This window comes from Xiphophorus maculatus, chromosome 9 (genome assembly GCF_002775205.1).
Source record: "Xiphophorus maculatus strain JP 163 A chromosome 9, X_maculatus-5.0-male, whole genome shotgun sequence".
Classification (NCBI taxonomy): Eukaryota; Metazoa; Chordata; class Actinopteri; order Cyprinodontiformes; family Poeciliidae; genus Xiphophorus; species Xiphophorus maculatus.
Genome location: NC_036451.1, coordinates 318,352 through 340,207, shown reverse-complemented (window position 1 = coordinate 340,207; position 21,856 = coordinate 318,352). Strand labels below are relative to the sequence as shown.

The following is a 21,856-nucleotide window of genomic DNA, read 5'->3' as shown; positions in this document are numbered from 1 at the left end:
ACTACACAGGAAGAGGGTTCGCGACAATATGGCCGCCGCCTGCTAGTTTTCACCAGATATCAGAAGCGTTTAGATGGGCTGTTTTTAATCGAACCACCGGTTTAGTTTGGAAAAAAGGTTGCTTGCTATTCTAGTACGACATGGCTCAGTGTGTTATGTCCGTACACGAATTCATTCAGGATTCGTTTGTCCCCATGATAGCCGTGTTATGTAGCGGTGAAGCGGAAAGAGTCACTCGAAAGAACAACCTAAATTTTGTAGAGCTGTTGAGGCCGTTCTGCCGATTGACATCCGAAGGTATGAGTCTGAAATCCTCTTCTTTAGCTGTTACACAAGCTGCTTTAGTGGAAAATTGTTTCCAAAGAGTAACAGGATGCCAGCAACGGTAGCTGTACCCTAACACTGCGTTAGCTTACCTGATTAACGAAGCCCGAGTCAGACAGGCAGGAGGGGTCTGCTGTGTGCACTTTTGTGATCTGTAATGAGAACATGGTAGGACTAACACCAGCACTGCACATGTTCTGTATTATAGCATGTTCACTAAAGGAGAGTTTACAGCACTGTATGTATGGTACTAATTGAATTAGATTCTAGCTGATAAATGTGTTCATAACAAACATTGTGGTTTGTTAAATTAGCAGTTAGTTCTGAGAATGACCTGAAATTCTATAGAAATGGGTTTTTGTGAAACGTGAAAATCAATGCGAGTTACTTGCTGCTGAGGTCAGTTACCAGATTAACCACTATGAACAATACTAAGTATTTATCTGAATTCCTCAAGCTGCACTTTGCAATCAAAGCTCTGTTTTCTTGTGACATTAAACCAGCTGTCTGGTAAGCCTGATGGCATCAGACATTTAAAATAGTGTTCAGCAAGTCAATGGGAGTGTCTTTTGTTGAAAATATGTAAGATCCAGTAAATATATTCTGGAAACATTTTGAATTTAAAATGATTCTGTGTGGCTTCAATTATGCTTTGTCAGAATATTCTTCACCTGCAACAGCAGTGCTAACTTGTTTTCATCTAGTCATAAAGCTGTAATATTTGTAAATTTATTGGACTCTTTATGTGCTGGAATAGGCAGGTTATGTGTGTAAGTGCTGGAACCGTCTGTCAGGCTAATGTTATATAGGCCTCCAGAACCCTGGGGCTCATCCCATGCCTAGTTCCAGTATAGGCCACCTGGGGGAGCAATGTTGTTGAAGCTGTGTCAAGATAAGAGCCGCTAAAGAAAGAATGAACCAACCTGCTGTGGTTGAGTTTTAGCAGGAGCCTCAAGTCACTTAAGAGGCCGAGGGAATCAGCAGCAGTGACTCATGATCTTGGCAGATCAGAATGAAGTGTTCTCTTCTTCAGGTCACCTCCGGGATCCAAACAATCAGCTCCAGACTGTGAAGAACTTACGGATCTGTGTCAGCAATGTGGTGACCAGTCCCAGTCCATCTGCTTCCCTCGGATCCTCCCAGAACCGTCATCTCAGTGAAGTGGTGTTTTCCTGTCAGCCACAGGAGGCTGCACAGGCCACTGCTTTGAGGACTGGAGACTATCATTTAAACTTAAATGGTAAGTTCAAGATATTCTGGTTTGTCTGTTTGGAGTTGTCAGGTTACAGGTACCTGATTAATTAAATATTCTAAAAATACACAAGCAAATCTTTCAGATGACCACAACAGTCTATATCTAAACTCTTCCTCATCATCTACGTCCAGAGGTTTTGTTACAGTAAATATAAAAACTATTATGCTGGAGTCTGACTACTGGATGATTTGTGTTTTATTTTTTTGTTTTTGCTGAAACTGTTTGTGTTTTAGTTACAACACCCTGGTTTGAAGCCTACAGGGAAAACTTCCTGCAGTCCATGCCTGCCTCTGACCATGAGTTCCTGAATCACTACTTGGCTTGTATCCTTTCTGCTTAACACTTTGTACCTGTCTAATATCTGTGTTGTCATAGTTTTCCAGCTCTAATATTATTCACCAATTAGATTACATTCTGATTTCCCATGTCTGTGTCACTAGTATGGCCAGAGGGTGTAATCTTATTTATTCCTAATGATCTACAGATTCCAAGAACAACAGTAGAGTTATTTGTTTTAAAAAACAAAAAAAAACAATTATAAATATAATAAAAGGGGAAAGGAAAAAGTAAGGTATAAATTTGTAAAACAAACCAATGTTTTATGTCCTTGACAAACGCCAGGCCTGCTTGTGGTGTCATCCACTGAGGCTATTCCGGTGGAGCAGTTCCTCAAGCTTTCCCAAGAGCAGCACAAGATTCAGCACAGCGGAGAATACACTAACCCAAAGTGGTTTATCCCCAACACACTCAAGTATTATGTGTTGCTGCATGACATGAACGAGGGAGATGAACAAAGGTACTATTTAATTAGAGCTGATACAGAAAGAGTTTGGTATTGTGATGAAAACACATTTATGTAAACATGTATTATCTAAATGTTGCTACACATGCATACTTTCCTGATGTCTTTTCCTCTGTCCTTGCCCTGTCTAGTTTATTTTATAACTTTTAGAAGTTATGGAGTACTCACTATTTAGACCAATATCATACTTTTTAGATTATTATGCAGAGAAACTCCTTCTAGCATATAAATTATGGAGTACGGTACTTATAATTATCTTGCAACCCAGAAAAGGAATTAAAACAAACTTAGAATCCAGAGAAACTCATCTAGAGAAACTACTCACTACCTTAGATCAACATTTAAGACCACCTACTCATGGAACCAAAGATAGAAAGCCAAAACTTTTATTACTTTAGACCAATATTTAGCTTATTATTATCCAGAGAAACTCCTTATGGATTATGGAGTACTTATAACAGGAGCATCTAGTTGATATATTCAAGAATTAGAACAAACTTAGAACCCAGAGAAACTCCTACTGTCTCTAGAGAAACTGCTCATTGCCTGAGATCAACATTATCAGAATGATAATCTAGAGAAACGTCTACTAGCTTATAAATCATGGACTACTTATTTTTAAACACAGGATTATACTTTTTTGTTTTCCTTTGGTTTGTTGTTTTATTGTATTTCCTTCTAATTCGTGTAAATAACTTTGAAATGCCTTATTACTGAAAATGTGCTATATAAATAAAATTACCTTACATGATTAATGTATCAAATGATAATCCATGTTTGTGTGGCACTTGCATCTAATAATGGAAAAGTTTCCCCCTGGAACCTTTTTTCCATGTTGAAACTGATTTGGTAATTCTTAATTCTGAACATCACTTATGATGTATAACTTAATTAGAGACTGGATATTTAGTTGTTTTATTTTTTTCAGGGCTGAAATGGTTTATGAAGACATGAAGCAAAGGTATGGACCTCAGGGATGTTATCTGTTAAAGATCAACTCTCGTGCCTCTTCACCTGAGGAGGAGGAGCAGATCCCAGACCCCTGGAGTCAATACCTGCACAAGCAAAATCTGCGGAACCAGGTTAGCAGCCTGTTGCTTAATTTGCTTACGTTATTGTTTCAGACCTAGGAGTTAAACTTGAACAAGCCTACTCTCAAACTGAGATGTTTCAAATCTTCAGAATAAATTGCAATTTTTGACAGTAGAGTTTGCCATTTTTGCAGGTTTTTTTACTAAAAGGTGCCCTGCTGGACTGCCAGTTAAAGAGGTTCTCCCTAGAGAACCTCTTGCTGTGTTCTCTGGGGAAAGGATTAATTTGTACTGGGTTGCCAGATATTTTGTGTGAATTTATCTTGTGATGCTTTTTACAGGAGGTGTTGCAACTCGCTAATGTGGTTCCTGCTCAAGACGGTGTTGTTGCACCTGAGGCTGATTCAGGTGACTCAACAGAGAAAGGTCAGTTCAATTTACACCTGTCTCTTTCATGGAGGTTCTTCTTGTCATTGCTTTCTTAGCTCAAAGGTTTTTGAAATTAGATTTGTTTTTTCAAAATTTTCCCCTTTTTTCTGGCTTTCTGCTTTAAAACGCTAGAGTTTCTTCTTGTTTCATTATGACTGTGGTACGCATTGAATTCCATTCAGTGACAAAATATAATGCATTACCCTTATACATTTTCACTTTGTCTTGTTACAGCAATAAACTTCAAAGTAATTTGGAAGCATTTATATCAAGTCAAGATAATGTAGCCCATAGTTTTTTAAAACATTTTTTTAAATCATACACGTTTTCAAAATGTTCTACAAATACAAACCAGAAAAATGTTAACTCCATAATTCAATGTGCATTTGCCATATCAAGATATGAAGAAAAAAAAACGTAATTTGCTATTCATGTTTGTATATCTTATCATAAAGACAATAAACTTTGATAAGTCAGTCCCTGTCAAACATTAGCTTTGTATTTTTCTTCCTTTTTCTCAGGAAAGCAATATTTGAGTGTGATATGTCAACTCTGCCATGGAAAGAATAGACAATGTGTGGAAAAAAAAACAAATTCTAACGGACTAAATTATTTTTATTTAATTAAATAAACTGTCTTGATTTCCTAATACTGACATTTTATTTAAGAAATACATGAAAAGTGAAAGAAAAAACTTAAAAGAAACATTTCTTAAGAAAACCCATTGAAAACTTATTATTTTAGATATAAAGTGTGTCACTAAAATTATTACAATGTAAAGTAATCTAGTTAGTAATTACTTTAAAATGTATTGTTTATTTATTCTTTATCAGTAAGAGGAAGTGACACCATCCCAGGTGTCGCATTGTATTTTAAATGTGCTTACTGCAATATTATTAAACTGACTATATAGGCAGGTTGAAAAAATAACAATGATGAGTCGCCAAAATAAAAGCAATGGAAAATATGTTTTTACATTATAATCCATGCTGGGGGAAAAACTGTAACCAACTCAGAATAAGTTTGTTTTTTTTGTCAACACCCCAAAATCAGATGACAGAAGATGAACTGAAACGGGCTGGATCATGGGGTGTGTAAAACACATGCATGAACATTTACTGAAATCATAAGGAAATCCAAAAGAAGGGACAGTTTCATAGTTAAGTCTGCATTTTGTCTACATTTGTATTTCAATTGCACATTACAATACATATTTATTTATATAATACTGGCAACACAGGCAGGGTTCAGTCTGTTGGTCAAACTGGGAGCAGTCCAGGAACCTCTGATACATTCTGGTAGACACAGGCTAAAGCCAAGGATAAAAGACAATAAATAAATACATCCCTGATTCCTTCACATTCAGACAAAAAACATACAATTTCAGCATATTGGGACATTAACTTGTAGCATCTTTATAGTTAAACACCGGCAGTTGTGAAACAGAAGACTAAGAAAAACAGTCCCAGCTCTGATCCTGACTGTTTGACCTGACCTGCCAAAACCCTTTGGTCTTTAATGCACTTTCCTTCTAACAGCAGTTTCTCATTAGCTCTCATTAGAAAACCTACACAGTATGAAAAAAGTTAGCTGAACTAAGAAAATAACAATTGGAGTACTTGCCAATTTAGTTGCATAGGAAATATTTCTTGGTTATTTAGAAGCTAGTTTCACCACGGAAATTCACTGTTCTGGCCTCAAAGTCAAGAATTTCTGCTCGTAAATTACATAATTATGGACAGATACATATGTTCTCTTTCATTCATACCTGTGAAAGGTGATGCCAGTTTGTACTGTAAAACTTCATACTTTACTAATCCCCAAAGGAGAAATGGATTTAGTTTGAGAATTAAAAATAATAAGAAAAATAATAATAAATGTATATAATAATAAATGTAAATGTATATTCAACATTTAAAACGCACAGTTCTAGAGACGATGTATGCGTTATAAAGTTTGATAGCCTCGGGCAGAAAGGACTTGCTGTAGCGATCTTTAGCACATCTGGGCTGCAGTAATCTTTGGTGTGTCTGCTCCTCTGGCTGTCCACCATGCTGTAAAGGGGATGAAAGGCATTATCCGGTTCTGGTTCTGCTCTGCATCCCCAGAACCAAACGAGGAGAAGCAGCTTTCAGCATCTATGCACCACAAATTTGGAACAAACTTCCAGAAAAGTGTAAAACAGTTGAAACATTGACTTCTTTTAAATCTCAACTAAAAACCCACCTGTTTAGAATTGTATTTGAAATGTAATCAATTACAAATTTATTGATGGAACTTGACTTAATGTCGTGTTTTGATTATTGATTCTATGTTACATTGTGTTTCTGTGTTTGTAATCATGTAAAGCACTTTGAAATGCCTTGCTGCTGAAATGTGCTATACAAATAAAATGTATTGATTGATTGATTGATATCCTTGAGAGCTCTGATCTTCTTCTGCATTTTCCAATAGAGCCAGCTTGATCCCCACAACTGACTCAGCCTTTCCTGTCAGTCTTTCACCTTCATTGCAGCATCCCAGCACACCACTGCATGGATGGAACTAGCCTCTGATGACTGATAGAACAATGAATAGCATCCTTCTGCAGATGTTAAATGAGCTGAACTTCTGCAGAAAATAGTCTGCTCATGGGCTTTTTGTAGAGCACCTCAGTGTTCGTAGTCCACTGTAGCTTCCAGTCTAGTGTAACACCAAGGTACTTGCAGGATTTAACCTGCTCCACATCTCTTCTGACATGGAGATTGAGAGCAAATGTGTTTTGCTCTCAATCTCAAACACACTTGAGAAACTGACAACCATTTCTTTGGTCTTGTTTACATTAATCAGGAGTTGGTTCCTTCTGCACATGTCACAAAATTGTCCACCAATGTCCTGTACGCCACCTCCTGTTCCCCTTCCACACACCCCACGATACCCTTGTCACAGCCTTTTGCAGATGGCACAGTTTGGAACAGTACTTAAAGTCCACAATGTAGGTGGTGAATAAAAAGGGAGACAGCACAGTTCCCTGGGGAGCGCCAATGTTACATATTAGATAGTCTGATATGCAGCTCTGTAATCTCATATAATGAGGTTTGGCATTCAGATAGTCGATGATCCAGATGATGAGTGATGTGTCCACATCCATTTTTACTAGCTTCTCCTGGCTGGATGGTGTTAAAGGCTGATGAAAAGTCAAAGAAAAGGATGCTGACAATGGTGTCAGGTCTGTCAAGGGAGAAATAGGCCATCTGCAGCAGGCCATCTTGCATCATCCACTCCAAAGTGGATGATGCAATTTGATGCAAATTGCAGAGGGTCCTGGGCTGCATCTGCCTGAGTCTTCAGATGTACCAGAACCAGCTTTTCCATAACCTTCATAATGTGTGAGGTCAGAGCTGAAACAAGTTCATGCAGCACATGAATTAACGACTTCCGATCACTCCACGGCCACATTTAAGATGGTGGCGATGTAACGTAGGACTCAGTGTTCAAAGGAGGGTAATCATGTCTGTGTGGACGCCCACCAGGCTGGGAAAGCAGAGCAACAATTGTGGAGGCAGCCTGGAGTGCCATGGTAATTCTATGGCACTGGAGTCGCTGTAACAAAAAGACCCAATATGACAACTGCTAATGTATGGCCTCGTTATAGCTTCATGATGAAGGCACTGGAGAGCTTCTGGCAAGCCGATGTAAAATAAGCGGATTAAAATGTGAACTTGTATGTCTTTGTACCCATGAAGGAGCTGGAGGATCCAGTTGCTTGGATACCCACCCCCTTCAACTGGACACAGACAGCTGCACAGCCAGCCTCCTGACACTCAGCCCTGTCGACGCTGATGGGAAGAAAAGCACAGGAGACACAGACAGCCTGGCTGCAGCTGCAGGGAACCACGGCACCTGTCTTACCCTCAATGACCATGACCGCATCAGACAGTTTATCCAAGAATTCACTTTCAGAGGCTTGCTGCCACATATAGAAAAAAATATCAGACAACTGAATGACCAGGTAAACCTGGGCTGGATTGAGGAAAACAAATCACGTTAGGAAAATTTCATTTTACGAAGGTCATTCTTTTCATTAATGCTATAAATCTTGAATTTCCTAAATGAAAATTAGGCGTCAGTCCTCATCTCCAGTGTAACTTATAATTGTTACAAATGCTACATGTTTTTTATGTTATCTTTTTTCTTATGAATTCTCTCATCATCATTCTAGCAGCTCTTACCCTCACTCTATGTTCTTAGCTGGTTTCTAGGAAAGGACTGAGCCGGTCTTTGTTCACGGCCACCAAGAAGTTTTTTGGTGGAGGTAAAGTTCCAGAGAAGAGTGTTAATGAACCAAAGAGCACTTATGGCCTTCAGTAAGCTCCTTTCCTCTACTTTATCACCAGACGGCATGGGAGGCCAGCATTGTGTACTAAATTAGTCCTGATGCTTTCTTTCTGATACCAGATACCCCCCTGAAGCCCCTGAGCTGCAGATCAGAAAGATGGCTGACCTCTGCTTCCTGGTTCAGCACTATGAACTGGCCTATAGTTGTTACCACACCGCGAAGAAGGATTTTCTGTCAGACCAGGCTATGTTGTACGCTGCAGGGGCTCTGGTAAGGTCCCCTCTTTTGTCAGTCTGGACAGGTTGCATATTGGAGCACAGCTCCTCATCCCAGATCAGTGTGATGTTTTCCATGCTGTTTCACTCTGTGCTCAGTACTTTAAGCTAGTCGTGGGACTTGATTCAAATTTTTCAAAGTTAATTGCAGAGTCTGTAATTAATTAATTGCAAAGAATTGTGTTTTAGTTGCATTTAGTTTATCTTTGGGATTAATAAAGTAATTTTGAATTTTGAATTTGAATTAAAATTTAAAAAAACTATACAGACAAAATAAGCAACACCTTTGATTTAAAATCTATTTGTTTCTGAATGATAGAATAAATATTCGTATGAGCTCAACAACAAAGATATTTATTGTTTTAATCTGTTATTCAAGTTCTTCAACCATCAGATTAGAGCAAAGTGCTGTTCTACCCATTCAGCTTTCCAGTGTTTCATTCATGGCACTTCTTTAAGAAAATCCTCCTTTATGGGTGTGACGGAGGTGCAGGGGTAAAGCGTGTAACCTATGCTTTACCCATGGATGCCTTATTCCTCCACGTGGCTGTCACAGGTTCGAGTCCCGGGCCCTTGACCTTTAGCACGTCTTCACCCTCTCTCACAATCTCGCTTCCCTTCGATGCACTGTCAAATAAAGGCCAGTAGGGTAAAAAAATCCTTTAAAAAGATAAAAGAAAATCCTTTACAAATTTGGGCTGTAGACGCTCACATTAAGTGTTGGGGATGTCTGTGCTGCTGCTGGAACATGTTTAGCATTGAGATCCTATTTCAGGCTTGAGTAGTTTCACTGATAGGTTCCTTTTAGCTCGACTTGAGCACAACAGTAGCCTTTCCCAGGGTCCCATCAGATTGGGTTTGAAGCAGAAATGAACTCCCATTGGGCTAAGAGAACCAGTTTTGCTTGTGCGTCAGATTTGCAGTCGTGCCAGAAATCCCTTTACAGTATATGTAGTTAAAAGAAGAGATTATTCGACTTACCATTTTTAACATGTTAAAGACTATACAATTAATCAAAATTAACAAATATAAAGTTCTGGTTTTACTTTAAACAAGTAATTATTTCATTGTTGCATTTAGTTGTTTTTCCCAACACTTAATCAGCACAAGTCAATCTTTAAAATTCTATATTAATGTTTCTTTTATTTTAATCTTTTTGTGAAATAACACCAAAGGTTTATTTTCTACTCTTGCATTAGTCATGCAAAAATATTTTAAATATTAACCAAATTATTTGACTGATGTTTTTTATTTATTTTTCCTTCATAATTGTGCAGCTTTAGGTCTAATAATTATGAGTTGTTTTCTAGGAAATGGCTGCAGTGTCCGCCTTTCTGCAGGCCGGAGCCTCGAGACCATATCCAAGCCACTATATGGACACAGCGATCCAGACGTACAGAGATGTTTGCAAGTATGATCCTCAGCCACCTTACATCATCACATGTCATAAGCTGCTACATAGGAGCTTATCCTCATATATTAGATGTTAAATATCACATACCGGTAGTTTGACCATAAAACGTTTTGTCGGGTAAAGAATAACTGATATTCCTTTATTACCTTTGTAGCAGCATATTTTTTTAATCTCCACAGAAACATGATGCTGGCTGAACGCTGCGCATTACTCAGTGCAGAGATACTGAAAAGTCAAGCAAAATACTCTGAGGCTGCAACTCTTCTTATTAAGATGACCAGTGAGGTGAAAAATCATGCCTTACTTGTATCTCTGTTGTTCTACTGACCTGCAGCTCACTGAGCTCTTCTGTGAAGCTGCTGTGTTTGTGTTTGTAGGACTCTGACCTTCGTAGCGCTCTGCTGTTGGAGCAGGCAGCCCATTGCTTCATTAACATGCGTAACCCTATGGTGCGCAAGTTTGCTTTCCATATGATCCTGGCTGGTCATCGCTTCAGCAAAGCAGGACAGGTACCTCTGATGCACCTAACCTTGATTAACACCAGACATTAATATGCAGATGCTTATTAAAAACCTGTTCAGAAATCCAATCAGAAATGATTCTGTTCTGAAATTTTTTTTAATAACCATCTGCATATTAAAGCATTCTTTTATAGTCAACAGTTAATATCTTCAGGTAATACCTCACTCAGTACCAAGAGAAATAGTCAATATCAATTTGGTTACTATAGCAACTTTATAAAGAAGAAAAAAACATGACAATATTTCTACTGTAGTCTTTTCTCTCTCCCTCACTTTATTTCTTCATGTAGAGGAGGCACGCACTGCGCTGTTACAGTCAAGCCATGCAGGTCTACAAGGACAGAGGCTGGTCTTTGGCAGAGGATCATATCAACTTTACAATTGGTCGTCAGTCCTTTACACTGGGGCAGCCTGAGAACGCTTTACAGGCCTTCAGACAGATTCTGATTAATGATAGCCAGCAGACAGCCACACAGCAAGCTGCCTTTCTCAGAGAATACCTCTACGTTGTCAAGGTGAGATTAAAAAGAATCTTCTGTTTTTCTGAACCTTGTTCGTAGATGTGATCCAACACTGATCATTTTTAAAGAGGTTTCTAGAAATGCCTTCATTTTTGTAGTTTGGTCTTGAATAAAATTGAAATTAAGAGTAGTAATTTTTTTTGGCTAGCAAATTTATTCATTATCAGTGTGAAGTAAATGAGTCTAAATAGATAAGGATTAGATGCAAATTAAGGTAACGCAAAAGAAAAATGCACAATATGCTCCATTAAGCTGAATTTGAAGTCAGTGATTTTTGTTTAAACTTTAAGTGATGTAATGAAAATTAAAAGTACAGTTGTTGTCAGCTGTGCAGCTGTTTTACAGCTCAGAAGATTCAGCTGATGTTATCCTTTGAAAAAAAATGTAGTATCTGTTAGACCTGAGATCCTAATGACCATACAACAGCAACCAATCAGAGCGAGGAATAGGGTCTTAGCACTGTCCCTCATCCTCGTGTACTTGCTGCTTACATCCTCCTCCTTGCTTTCTGCTGTGCTGCACCTTCTCCCTACAGCAGGGCCTCTGTGAGAGGTTGAGCAGCAAAAATCTCCCCCAGAATGCTGTACGGTGCTGGATCAGGGAAATTATTGGATGTTCCACCAGACACACATATTTTCTATTGCTACGGATCACGTGTTTATTGCGACAAATCTTATTGATTTTTTTTGCCCAGCAATAACTGGAAGTTTTTATAATTGGATGTGTAGAAAGGCCCAGCCAGAATCTATGGAAGGAGATAAAGATTGGTGTGACAACAGGCCTTCTAATACCTAAGACTTGGAACCAGGGATAAGCAGTCAGTGTATCTTTTAACATTATCTTACAAATGTTCTTACAGGGAAAATTATAAATTCTAATTAATAGTCTGACTGCAAAATCTGACAGTCTCAGTGGGATTGTTACTTTTGGTATTTTCTCCATTGTTGGTGGCAAAGATCAATAATGAATTAGAAAATATGATTCAATGTGGTTACAGTGTGCAGTTCAGAGATGAAATCAGAACTGGTGTCCTGAAGAAGCCTGTTTTTAAAATGGAGAGGTTATTTAAGAGCATTTTTGTATGAGGAGCTTTTACTGCAGTGACATGCATTCAAAGTCATACCACAGAAGTTGTCAATATCTATTTATTGTCACTTTTTTCATTATCACAATAAATTCCACAAAATGTAAGATTTTAAATCCATATTGCAAACCCCCTCCTGTTGCTCATCACCAAGGCACCAGAGGAAACATTCAAAAAGCTGCTGAGCAATTAGAAGAAAGGCTGTAAAACTGCAATACCAATAAAGATTTCCATTGTTCATTGAGAAGGGTGTGAATACCTTTTGACATGCCAGCTTTAATAAATTGTAAAATAAACAGAAGCATAATTATTTTTCAGAATTCTGTTATATTGTTAAATAATCTTTAGGTTGATACCCATCTCATTTTTTATTAGATTAAAACTTATCTGTTAAATAAAAACTCTAAATACATCTACATATAAATCTGTCAGATGGTCAGGGCTATGAATCATTCTGGATTGAACTGTGGGCAGTCTGACTCAGTGGTTCTCAAGTATTTTTGCTTCTGACCAAAATACCAGTGGAAGAGACAGCATAGTTACTACTTACTATGCTGTATAGTTGTGAGCCCAACTATACAGAATTTAAACAACTATAATGAGAAGACAAACATTAAATTACTTCTCAGTTTAGTTTTATACATATTGTTGTGTACTAATTCACAACAATTCACAAAAATCACAAAAAATGTGAAGTTTAAATATTATCTATTAAGTGTAAATGTATAGACATGTTTAAAAAACATACATTCCTATTTAATTCTAGTTGTTAAACAATGCAGGGTTAGTGACTGACAGTAATAAATACTGTCACTAAATTTGCAGCAATCCTCTTGCAGCAACTTTATCAGAGTAACAAGTTTAATCCTACATAAAAGTCATGATGTAATTATAGCTTAAGTGATTAATCGAGCAGCAATAATGATGAGTTGATTTACAATTGTTTTTTTTTTTTTCTAAGAGTGTTCTTGGAGAAAACGAAAGCTGCCTCCCCCACCTGCCGCTGCCTCACATCCATAGCTCTGCTACCAGAGTTTACTTTGGACATGAACGCCGCCTTGCAGAAGGTAACCCTCTGGCATCTCTTTAAAACATCACCCACCAATCTTATTTTTTTAGTCAAATGTTATATCAGTTAATTTATTGAATATTCAGATATGTGTACCCTAATATGAAAGCTGCACATTTCTCTCCTATACACCAGAATTCTGTGCACTAGTGCTCTACGAAGGAACTACACAGTAATTCATTGCTTTTTATTGAAAATAATTTTCTAGAACATTTGCTTGATAAAGAAGCTAAGACTGATGGTCATTTTGCATTTGTCTATTAGAGGTGTGTGTCGCAGTTGGTTTCAGACTTGTGTTTTATGATTGTAAGATGCTGAAGGCTTTGACAGGTTTGTAAAGCTGAAATGTCAGTGTGGTCTGTAAAGTTCCAAAACCACCTTTGTTCTACAAGGAATATTTCCATGACATTCAGTCAGTTTGGAAACATCATTCTCTATGCTGGAATTGGAATGCTCTCACAGCTTTAGCTTCCTTTTCATATGCATCAATAATTTAAGATTTAATCTTAATTATGAATTTTATTATTGTATTTAACACAGCAAATGATTAATGCCAAGTACTTTTTTGTAGGGGAGAAGCAGGCAGCTACTCACGTTTCCTTGGATCAGGAGTATGACCAAGATTTGTCAGTCCTGTGGTGCCAACTTGAGGAGCAGCTTGCAGCATCTGCCAATCGAGGGATTCTTCCAAGTAACTTCCAACCTACTCAGTGTTGTCTGAACAGTCAGACAAATAACCTCCATCACCCACTGGCTGTGATTGCGGGTAAGAGTTAATGTGACTCTGTCTAAATATCACTATTGCTTATTTTCACTTTTCAACTGAATATAAAGGTTTATTTATTTTGTTAGGGGACATAATATTGCTCCATTAAGAATAATTCTCCAGTGAAGTAAAAAACACCGCGTCATTGTATTTGGATATGTTGCAGCCCTTTCTTTAACATTGACAAAAGTTTTTTTATGTTGTGCAGAGGTTTTAAGTCTTCTGTGTGTGGAACTCCATCAACCATCTTTACTCCCTCCAGTTCTCCGTTATCCATGATGGGATCAACCCAAAAATCTATTTTCCTAGTGGAGGTCTACAGCTTATGTTCTCAAAGTGTTCATAGACCAGAAGGAACATGTGCTCTGGGTCTGCTCCAGACTCTTCTTTCAGTAGAACATACCAAGAACACCTTGATGCTCAACCACCCTGACTGACTCCTTTCACTGTGAAGGATCAGCGACTCTGAATCAAGCAGAAAGGTCTGCCTGTTGCTAAGACTTGCCCCAGCCTCCCTTTGAAGGAAGCTCATACAGCCACTAGTATGTAGCATCTAATTCTTTAAGCCATGATCTCATGATCGTAGGTAAGAGTCTGAACGTACAGGCCAGTAACTTAAGCTTTATTTGGTTCAGCTCTTTCTTCACTGGAGTCCACATTACAGCAGACAGGCTAGGGTGTTTATTCAACTCCTGCTCCAACCTACTACAACTTGCAGAATATACACCAAGACACTTGAACTAGTCCACCTGTGGCATGGACTGGCTCATGACCTAAAGGGAGTCCACTTTTTTCTGAGGTAGAACTATGCCTTCAGACTTGGAGGAATCCACTCTCATCCCTCCTCACACAATGCCTCTTGAACACAATCGTAGACTTCTACAAAACAAATTTTAACCGCACACCTAATCTTCCAGGACTCAATCAACTGCCTTGCGAAGGTAAAGATCTGGGGCCTCATGCATAAGAGTGTGACATTTTCACACTAAAACTTAGCATATGGAAAAATTCAGAAAAGTGCAGGGCATAAAAAAATCAGATGCATAAAGCTGTGCGCACGCACGTGGCCGCGCACCTTTCCTTTATAAATCCCAATTTGCGGGAAATAGAGCTCAGCTGCTGGTCCGCCCTGTTACCACCCATAAATACATATGTAAATTTTTAAATCGTTCTCTAAAAGACTTAAAGGGCAGTAGGAGGCACACTCTTTAGGGTTTTCCCCCTCTTTATGTATAACCGTTATTATTGCTTCTGATCAGCTTTTTGGAGGATCATTTTCCTTTAGAGTGTAGTTAAATACTGCACATAGTTTAGGGGTAAGCTCTTTTATATATACTTTATAGAACTCTCCACTTAGACCATCTGTCCCTGGACTTTTATTGCTTTTTGATCATTTAATTACTTCCTCAACCTCAATATCCGTGATTAGCCTATTCAGATTATCCGCTTCTTCCGATGTTAGTTAAGGTAAATTAAGCGTTTTAAATAAGTCCTCCATTACCACCCTTTTCTGGGGTAGAGTTTGGGAATCGTATAATTCTTTATAAAATTCGCGGAACCCCTTTGCAGTTTTTTCTGGTTGGGATAGTTCTTTTTCGTTTCCATGGTGACATGTTGGGAACCACTCTGCTGGCCTGTATTTTTCTCAATTGGAAAGCTAATAAACGGCTCGCACGGTTACCCATCTCATAGTATTTTTGACCAGTATATCTCATAGCACCTTCTGCCTTATAGATAAGTAGTTTGTCCAGTGCTTCCCTGATTTTTCTAAGTTGTTTCAGTGTCTCTTCTTTTCTGTCACTTTTATGGGTCTGTTCTAGTCTTTTTATTTCATTTTCTAGGTAATTTTCTTTCTGTACCTGCTGTTTCTTTAATTTGCTTGCCAGTTCTATGCATTTACCCCTAATAACCGCCTTAGCTCCATCCCACAATATCACCTGGGACACTGCCCCATTATCATTCAAATGAAAATATTAATCTATTGTTGTCTTCATTTGTTCTTGGACATGTGGATCGTTCAACATGGAGACGTTCAATCTCCAGTATTTAAAATATTTTTCAGTTTTCATCCTTAACGTTATTCTGACTGGTCCATGGTCTGACAAGGTAATAGGTTCAATAACACTATGTAACAACCTATGGAGGTCTTGTTTGGATACAAATATATCTAATCTTGAGTATGAACCATGCACATTTGACAAGAACGTAAAGTCCCTACCCTGTGGGTTAGATGTTCTCCAAGAATCCACCATACCCAACTCCTCTAGCAGGTGTTTCAAGGCTTTTGTCTTTTTGCCAAGAGAGCCATGTTCTGGCGGTGATTTATCTTGTTTTGGGTCCAACACAAAATTGAAGTCTCCCGCCAAAATTATTACACCTTTTGATTCTTTTGCTAAGACGGAAGCTACTTCTATATAAAAAAGGTTGGATCATCTTCATTTGGGGCATATATATTCATTATTGTTATGTCCATCCCTTCTACTGAGCCCTCCACCACATATCTACTCTGCGTGTCTTTCACCTCCATCTGCACCGAGAAGTAGGTCGTTTGGCTGAATAGAATCGCCACTCCTCTCCCTCTGCTTTTTGGACAGCTGGCAAAAAACACTTGATCCACCCACTCTCTTTTTAGTTTCTTGTGTTCCAAGTCATTAAGATGTGTCTCTTGCAATAGAGCTATTGAACTTTTAAACGATTTTAATAGGGCTAATATTTTCTTCTTCTTTATCGTGAGAGGACTGTGAGAGGGCTGGGTGATGACCCAGCCCTCTCACATTACAGTGAACCCTCGCTATTTCGCGGTTCACCTTTCACGGTCTCGCTGCTTCACAGATTTGCATCATGCATTGTGTTCTGCATTCTGATTGGCTAAACAGTCTCTCCACTTCTTCTCTACCTGTGTGTCAATAACTTTGCAGGTAATATGTACACGTACGTAAAACAGCTTGCCAAATTTGACATAATCGATGGTGGCATGTCGGTTTATAAGAATCTTTTTGCCCAGAAGAAAAAAGAGCGACAACAACTACAGATAACTATGTTCTTCTCTCGAAAAAACACACCTGCACCGCGGGCTTTAGAAGACAAAAACGCGACAGAGCGGAGTCAGGAGAAGCAGTGAAATACAGGTGAATCACGATTTGTCCAAATGCACTGTATTTTTTTTCCTAATTATTTTTCTCCCGTTCTAATCCAATGACTCGGGTTGCGGTGGGGTGGTGCTGATCTCCGCAATGTGAAGCTTCGTATTGATGATTAAAATTATTATTTTACAGTACAGTAGTTATTTGTAAAAAAAAAAAAAAAACGTTTATACAGTGCTTTTATTTGTTAAAAAAATGCTTGGCCCTGTAAAAATGGTTTTGTTCTTTGGTTTCAATGTATTATGGAGTATTTCATTGTTTAATAATTGTTAAAAAAGTAAAGGTTCCTACTTCGCGGATTTCACTTATCATGGGTTCTTTTTGGAACGTAACCACCTCTCTCTCACTCATCTGCACCGACACACCCAACCTCTCCAACGTCGGTACTGCGTCGAGAAGTGTAGGGAAGGTTTTCATGCCGCTTTCCAAGTCGATTCTGAGTTGAGCCGGAAAATGGCATTTTGCCTGTATTCCTTTTTCTTTAAGTTGTTTGTTTATGCTCTGCTGTCGCACTCTCTTCTTTTGGACCTCTGGAGAGAAATCCTGTTCAAAGTATATTCTTTTCCCTTGGAGGACGATTTGTTTTTGTGACCATGCCTATCGTAGTACAGCTTCTTTTATGGTGTAATCCATGAAACAGACAATTCGTGTCAGCTGGCCTCGGTCCTAACGCTCAGTGTGCTCTTTCAATGTGTATGTCCTGCTGCAGAAGAAGCGTGGTTCTGATTAGTTCCTTTACAAAGCCAATCATGCCCTGTTTCTCACTTCAATCCGAGACTTGGTAGATTCTGAGATTGTTACGGCGTAGACGGTTCTATAGGTCATCACATTGATTAATGAGCAAAGCCTCACGTCTCAGCAAGTACCGAAGCTCTCTCTTGTTTCTCTGGCTAACTTCTTCCGTTGTGCCGTTTCTACTTTCTGCTTTTTCCATGCATTGCTCTAGGGCAGGGGTCTCAAACTCCAGGCCTCGAGGGCCGCAGTCCTGCAGTTTTTAGATGCGCCACAGGTACAAAACACTGGAATGAAATAACTTAATGACCTCCTCCTTGTGTAGATCAGTTTTCCAGAGCCTTAATGATCTAATTATTTTGTTCAGGTGTGGTACAGCAGAGGCACATATAAAAGTTGCAGGACTGCGGCCCTCGAGGACTGGAGTTTGAGACCCCTGCTCTAGGGTGTCCATACGCTCTTTCAGATCTCGTACTGATGAAAACATCAGTACGAGATCTGAAAGCAGCCTTTGTCTCAGAGCAGCAGTCTCAGCAAACGCACTCTGATTTTCTTTCCTCAACTCCTTTAGTTCATGCAGGACTTTGGTCACTTCATTAGCTTCGTTAGCTTTTCTTCTCTCACTAGCTGTAGTGTTAGCCTGCTGCGGGTCTTTCTTCTCTTTGGACTCTTTTTGGTCAGTTTGATGTTTAACAACTGTGTTTCTTGTCGGCCTCATTTTATTATTTGCAGTTTTTTTAAAGGGGATGTCCAGAAAATTACGTAATTTGTCAATTAATCATCAATCTCATGGGAGCCTCCACTCAAAGCGGCCGTCTCAGATCCTGTCACCACCGGAAGTCCCAGTATAAGTATTTATAATAATAATAATTATATATTTTATTTAAAAGGTGCTTTGAGGACACATAATGTCACCTAACAAAAATAAAAATAATACATTTTAAAGAAAAATAAAATCCAAATAAAAAAAAATAAAGAGATCGTGCCTGTTTTAACAGTAGCGCGTTCAGCCGGGATTTAAAGACAGACAACGTGTCAGAGGATCCTTTGAGTGGGGAATGTGGACGTTTATTCTAAATAGTAGAATGCTTTATGTCCATAAGGCACACTCACAAAACGGGCGACTTGACTGAAGGATGACTGCAGCTGGACCGGTACCAGTACCGCACGGCTCTTTAAGTTTTGCTCAGAGCTCCGGGATGATGAGTCTGAGCAATCTAAACACTCATAAGCCATCATCAACATTTCCCAGCAAATCAATATGATCTCTGAACAAACGCTCCCTCTGAATCCCTTGGCGATGTTCTCCATCAGAGCCAAAGTGTTCCACAATTACGCAGCTCACCTTTGCGCAGCTACTTATATAAGTGTGATTGTCTACACACTTTGATCACCTTAAAAATAATCAAACCTGTTTTTAATCGGCAGGTTTGAGTTAATCTGCTGATCAAACCCTGTTTTCTTCTTTTAGTGAGAATGAAATGATCCCATAGACGCATTTCATGCGCTTCGGCACACGGACCAATGCGTTACATCCTTATGAGACAAAAACTGAGAAAAAGTAATTTTTACATTCAAGCGAGGTTTTCACATACTTTTGTTTTTATTTTCTTTTTTTGTGTGCTTGTTAGCTTATTGTCTGAGGATAAATGCTGTTCAGTTTCATTGTTTATGTGTAAACAATAAAATATTAAAATCATGAAAAACATCGGGTTTAATGCTTCTTGGTCTAAATAACACCGAATGTAGTCAGCTTTTAGTGGATTTAGGTGAGTTTTGACGCTTTGTAGTTTGTTGCCCACAGAAAAGGTATGTGTGGCTGCCAATATATTTACGCAAACTTTGACGCAAAGTTAATTTTTATACATGTCGACTTGTGTGTAAAATATGACGCCGCACATTTTATGCATGAGGCCCCAGGTCCCCTGACCAATATCCTGGACAGATGCTACACTGCTCCTACTCTAGGCAAGTCTCAGCCTTCTTTCTAACACCATAGACAAGCGGTGCCCAGGTCCAGTCCTCAAGAGCAAACATCCTGCAACTTTTAGATACTTCTCCTACTGTTGGGTTTTTTAACCTGTTCATATAAAGAACCACATAGAGAGTAGTATCACTTCAGCCTTCGTAAAGGGGGAGAGTCTCAGTGGAGCCTCAGGACAACTCCAACTTGTCCCCCTGCAGCAGCCTGGCTTTATTGAAAGTGGGGTGGGGGTCGGTCATAAAACAGAAACTTAAAGATGAGGAGTAGAGGGGTCTCTCTGAACTAGCTGAAACCGGTTTCTGCAAGAACAGCATAGTCCACCTCAACTTGTTTCCAGCTTAGAGTAGCGAGACAAACTTATTCATGAGAGAACTATTTGCAAAACTCTGACACCTACAACTCAGTCAAATGACTGAATTCCCTCAACAGCAGTAATTCAGCTCTGCAGAGGCCAGGTAATGGGTCATTCATTTGATCCAGGTGTGTTGGAGAAGGCATCTAAAAGTTGCAGGTTGGCAACTCTCGAGGACTGCACCTGGGCACCCATCTAGAACATTCATTCATCCATCCATTATCATACAGGCTTATCCCTTGTGGGGTTGTGAGGGGTGCTGCTCCCTATCTCCAGCGGTCAATGGGCGAGAGGCGGGATCACCCTGAACAGGTCGCCAGTCCATCGCAAGCTGTTCTAGAACAGCCCTGCCATTCTGCCCTGTATATTTTAGATGCATCTCTGTACCAGAACACGTGATTCAAATGATTGCAAGACAACCCTTACTCTCACTCTTAACAGTAGTCAGAGGCTTCTTCAAATTCGGTGTAATACAGACCATTACAGTAGAAACTTTCTGCCCACAGCCGTTACCACCTAACTGAAGTATTTTGAATTAATAAGAGTTACAGCAACATTTAATTTCCCTTATGGTCTATGAAGGATTTTTGAACTGGATTGAGTTGAAAACCTACAGAACAAGGGTCCCGGATGACTGGAATTGAGAGACACTGTTCTAGAGTAAACTAGTTTGAGAACACCCTCAATAGATGGAACACATTAAAAATTGTTCATGGATTTATCAAAATTTGAAATAACTTCCTCAATTTCACAAAAATGTTTTCATGCTCTCTTGAAGTATTTTTTGGCTTTTCTGAGAGACTTAATGCTCGAAAAGGGAGGTGGAAAAACATTTGCAGAATAAGTTCTGATGTAGTGAACGCTCCCATGCACACCTGTTCCCTTTTACCCACCTCAGTGGCCTATGCCAAAGTTGTTTTGACTCAGTCTTCTAACTGCTAAATCCATGCTGGACATGGAGACCAGATAAAGATAATCCACAAAGTGCTTCAATCCCTATTAAAACCCTTCCAAGAGCAAAAAATTGGTCTTTGATGATGAGACTGTCAGTGTCTCATGTAATATGAATTGTACCTGTACTCTGTTTTCCTCAACAGAACCAATAATTGTGGAGGTCACATTCAGAAACCCTTTGAAGGTTTCTTTGCTTTTGTCCAACCTCTCTCTCCTATGGAAGTTTTCTACTGGCACACCTTTAGGGGGAAAGGAATCAACAAGTGAGCAGATAGCTGAAGAGATGATCACTAATGAAGACAACTCAGCAGGCGAGGTGAGCATTCTGACCAAACCCAGTTTAACAATCTAGATTTTTTTTTTATTTTACACCTCCAGGGGGTCTTTTGTGGGCTCTAGTGTCCCTTATATGACAGTAGGCTGACAGGAAACGGGGAAGGAGAGGGGGAAGACATGCGGCAAATGTCGTTGGGTCCGGGAGTCGAACCTGCGACTGCCGCGTCGAGGACTGAAGGCCTCCAAATACGGGTCGCGCTAACCACTACGCCACCACGGCACGCCCAACAATCTAGATTTTTATTCAGACTGGTGTTTAGATCCATCATTGAAACTTTCCATTGCACCTTCAATATGTTTCATGTTGCTATTGTCACAGAAAGAAGAAATTGTCACAGAGATCATCAAAGAGTTCTACCTGGGATCAGAAGAGACCAAAACTGTGAGTAACTGTGGGATCAAACACTGAATCTTGAAGCGCCCCTGGTGCTGATTTTGTGATCTACCATTAACTTCTAGAAACAGTCATGTTAAGGTTGTGTAATGCACCACTTCTGTACGTAGTTATCAAGAGTTTATTCATAATCTTATTAGATGTACTAAAAT

General features: G+C 39.1%; 1 protein-coding gene across 1 annotated transcript in view; it reads left to right on the top strand.

Moving 5' to 3' along the window:
* Positions 1-21,856, top strand: part of trappc8 (trafficking protein particle complex 8) — a 33,683-nt gene continuing 11,827 nt past the window's right edge. The window contains exons 1-17 of the mRNA XM_014475191.2: positions 1-297; positions 1,358-1,564; positions 1,813-1,902; positions 2,201-2,375; positions 3,310-3,463; positions 3,754-3,838; positions 7,567-7,832; positions 8,072-8,187; positions 8,279-8,429; positions 9,745-9,845; positions 10,028-10,133; positions 10,226-10,357; positions 10,660-10,884; positions 12,936-13,041; positions 13,615-13,809; positions 21,118-21,290; positions 21,630-21,692. Of these exons, the coding sequence (XP_014330677.1) occupies positions 141-297; positions 1,358-1,564; positions 1,813-1,902; positions 2,201-2,375; positions 3,310-3,463; positions 3,754-3,838; positions 7,567-7,832; positions 8,072-8,187; positions 8,279-8,429; positions 9,745-9,845; positions 10,028-10,133; positions 10,226-10,357; positions 10,660-10,884; positions 12,936-13,041; positions 13,615-13,809; positions 21,118-21,290; positions 21,630-21,692 (2,502 nt within the window). The 5' untranslated portion in view covers positions 1-140. The remainder of the gene's footprint in view (positions 298-1,357; positions 1,565-1,812; positions 1,903-2,200; positions 2,376-3,309; positions 3,464-3,753; positions 3,839-7,566; positions 7,833-8,071; positions 8,188-8,278; positions 8,430-9,744; positions 9,846-10,027; positions 10,134-10,225; positions 10,358-10,659; positions 10,885-12,935; positions 13,042-13,614; positions 13,810-21,117; positions 21,291-21,629; positions 21,693-21,856) is intronic.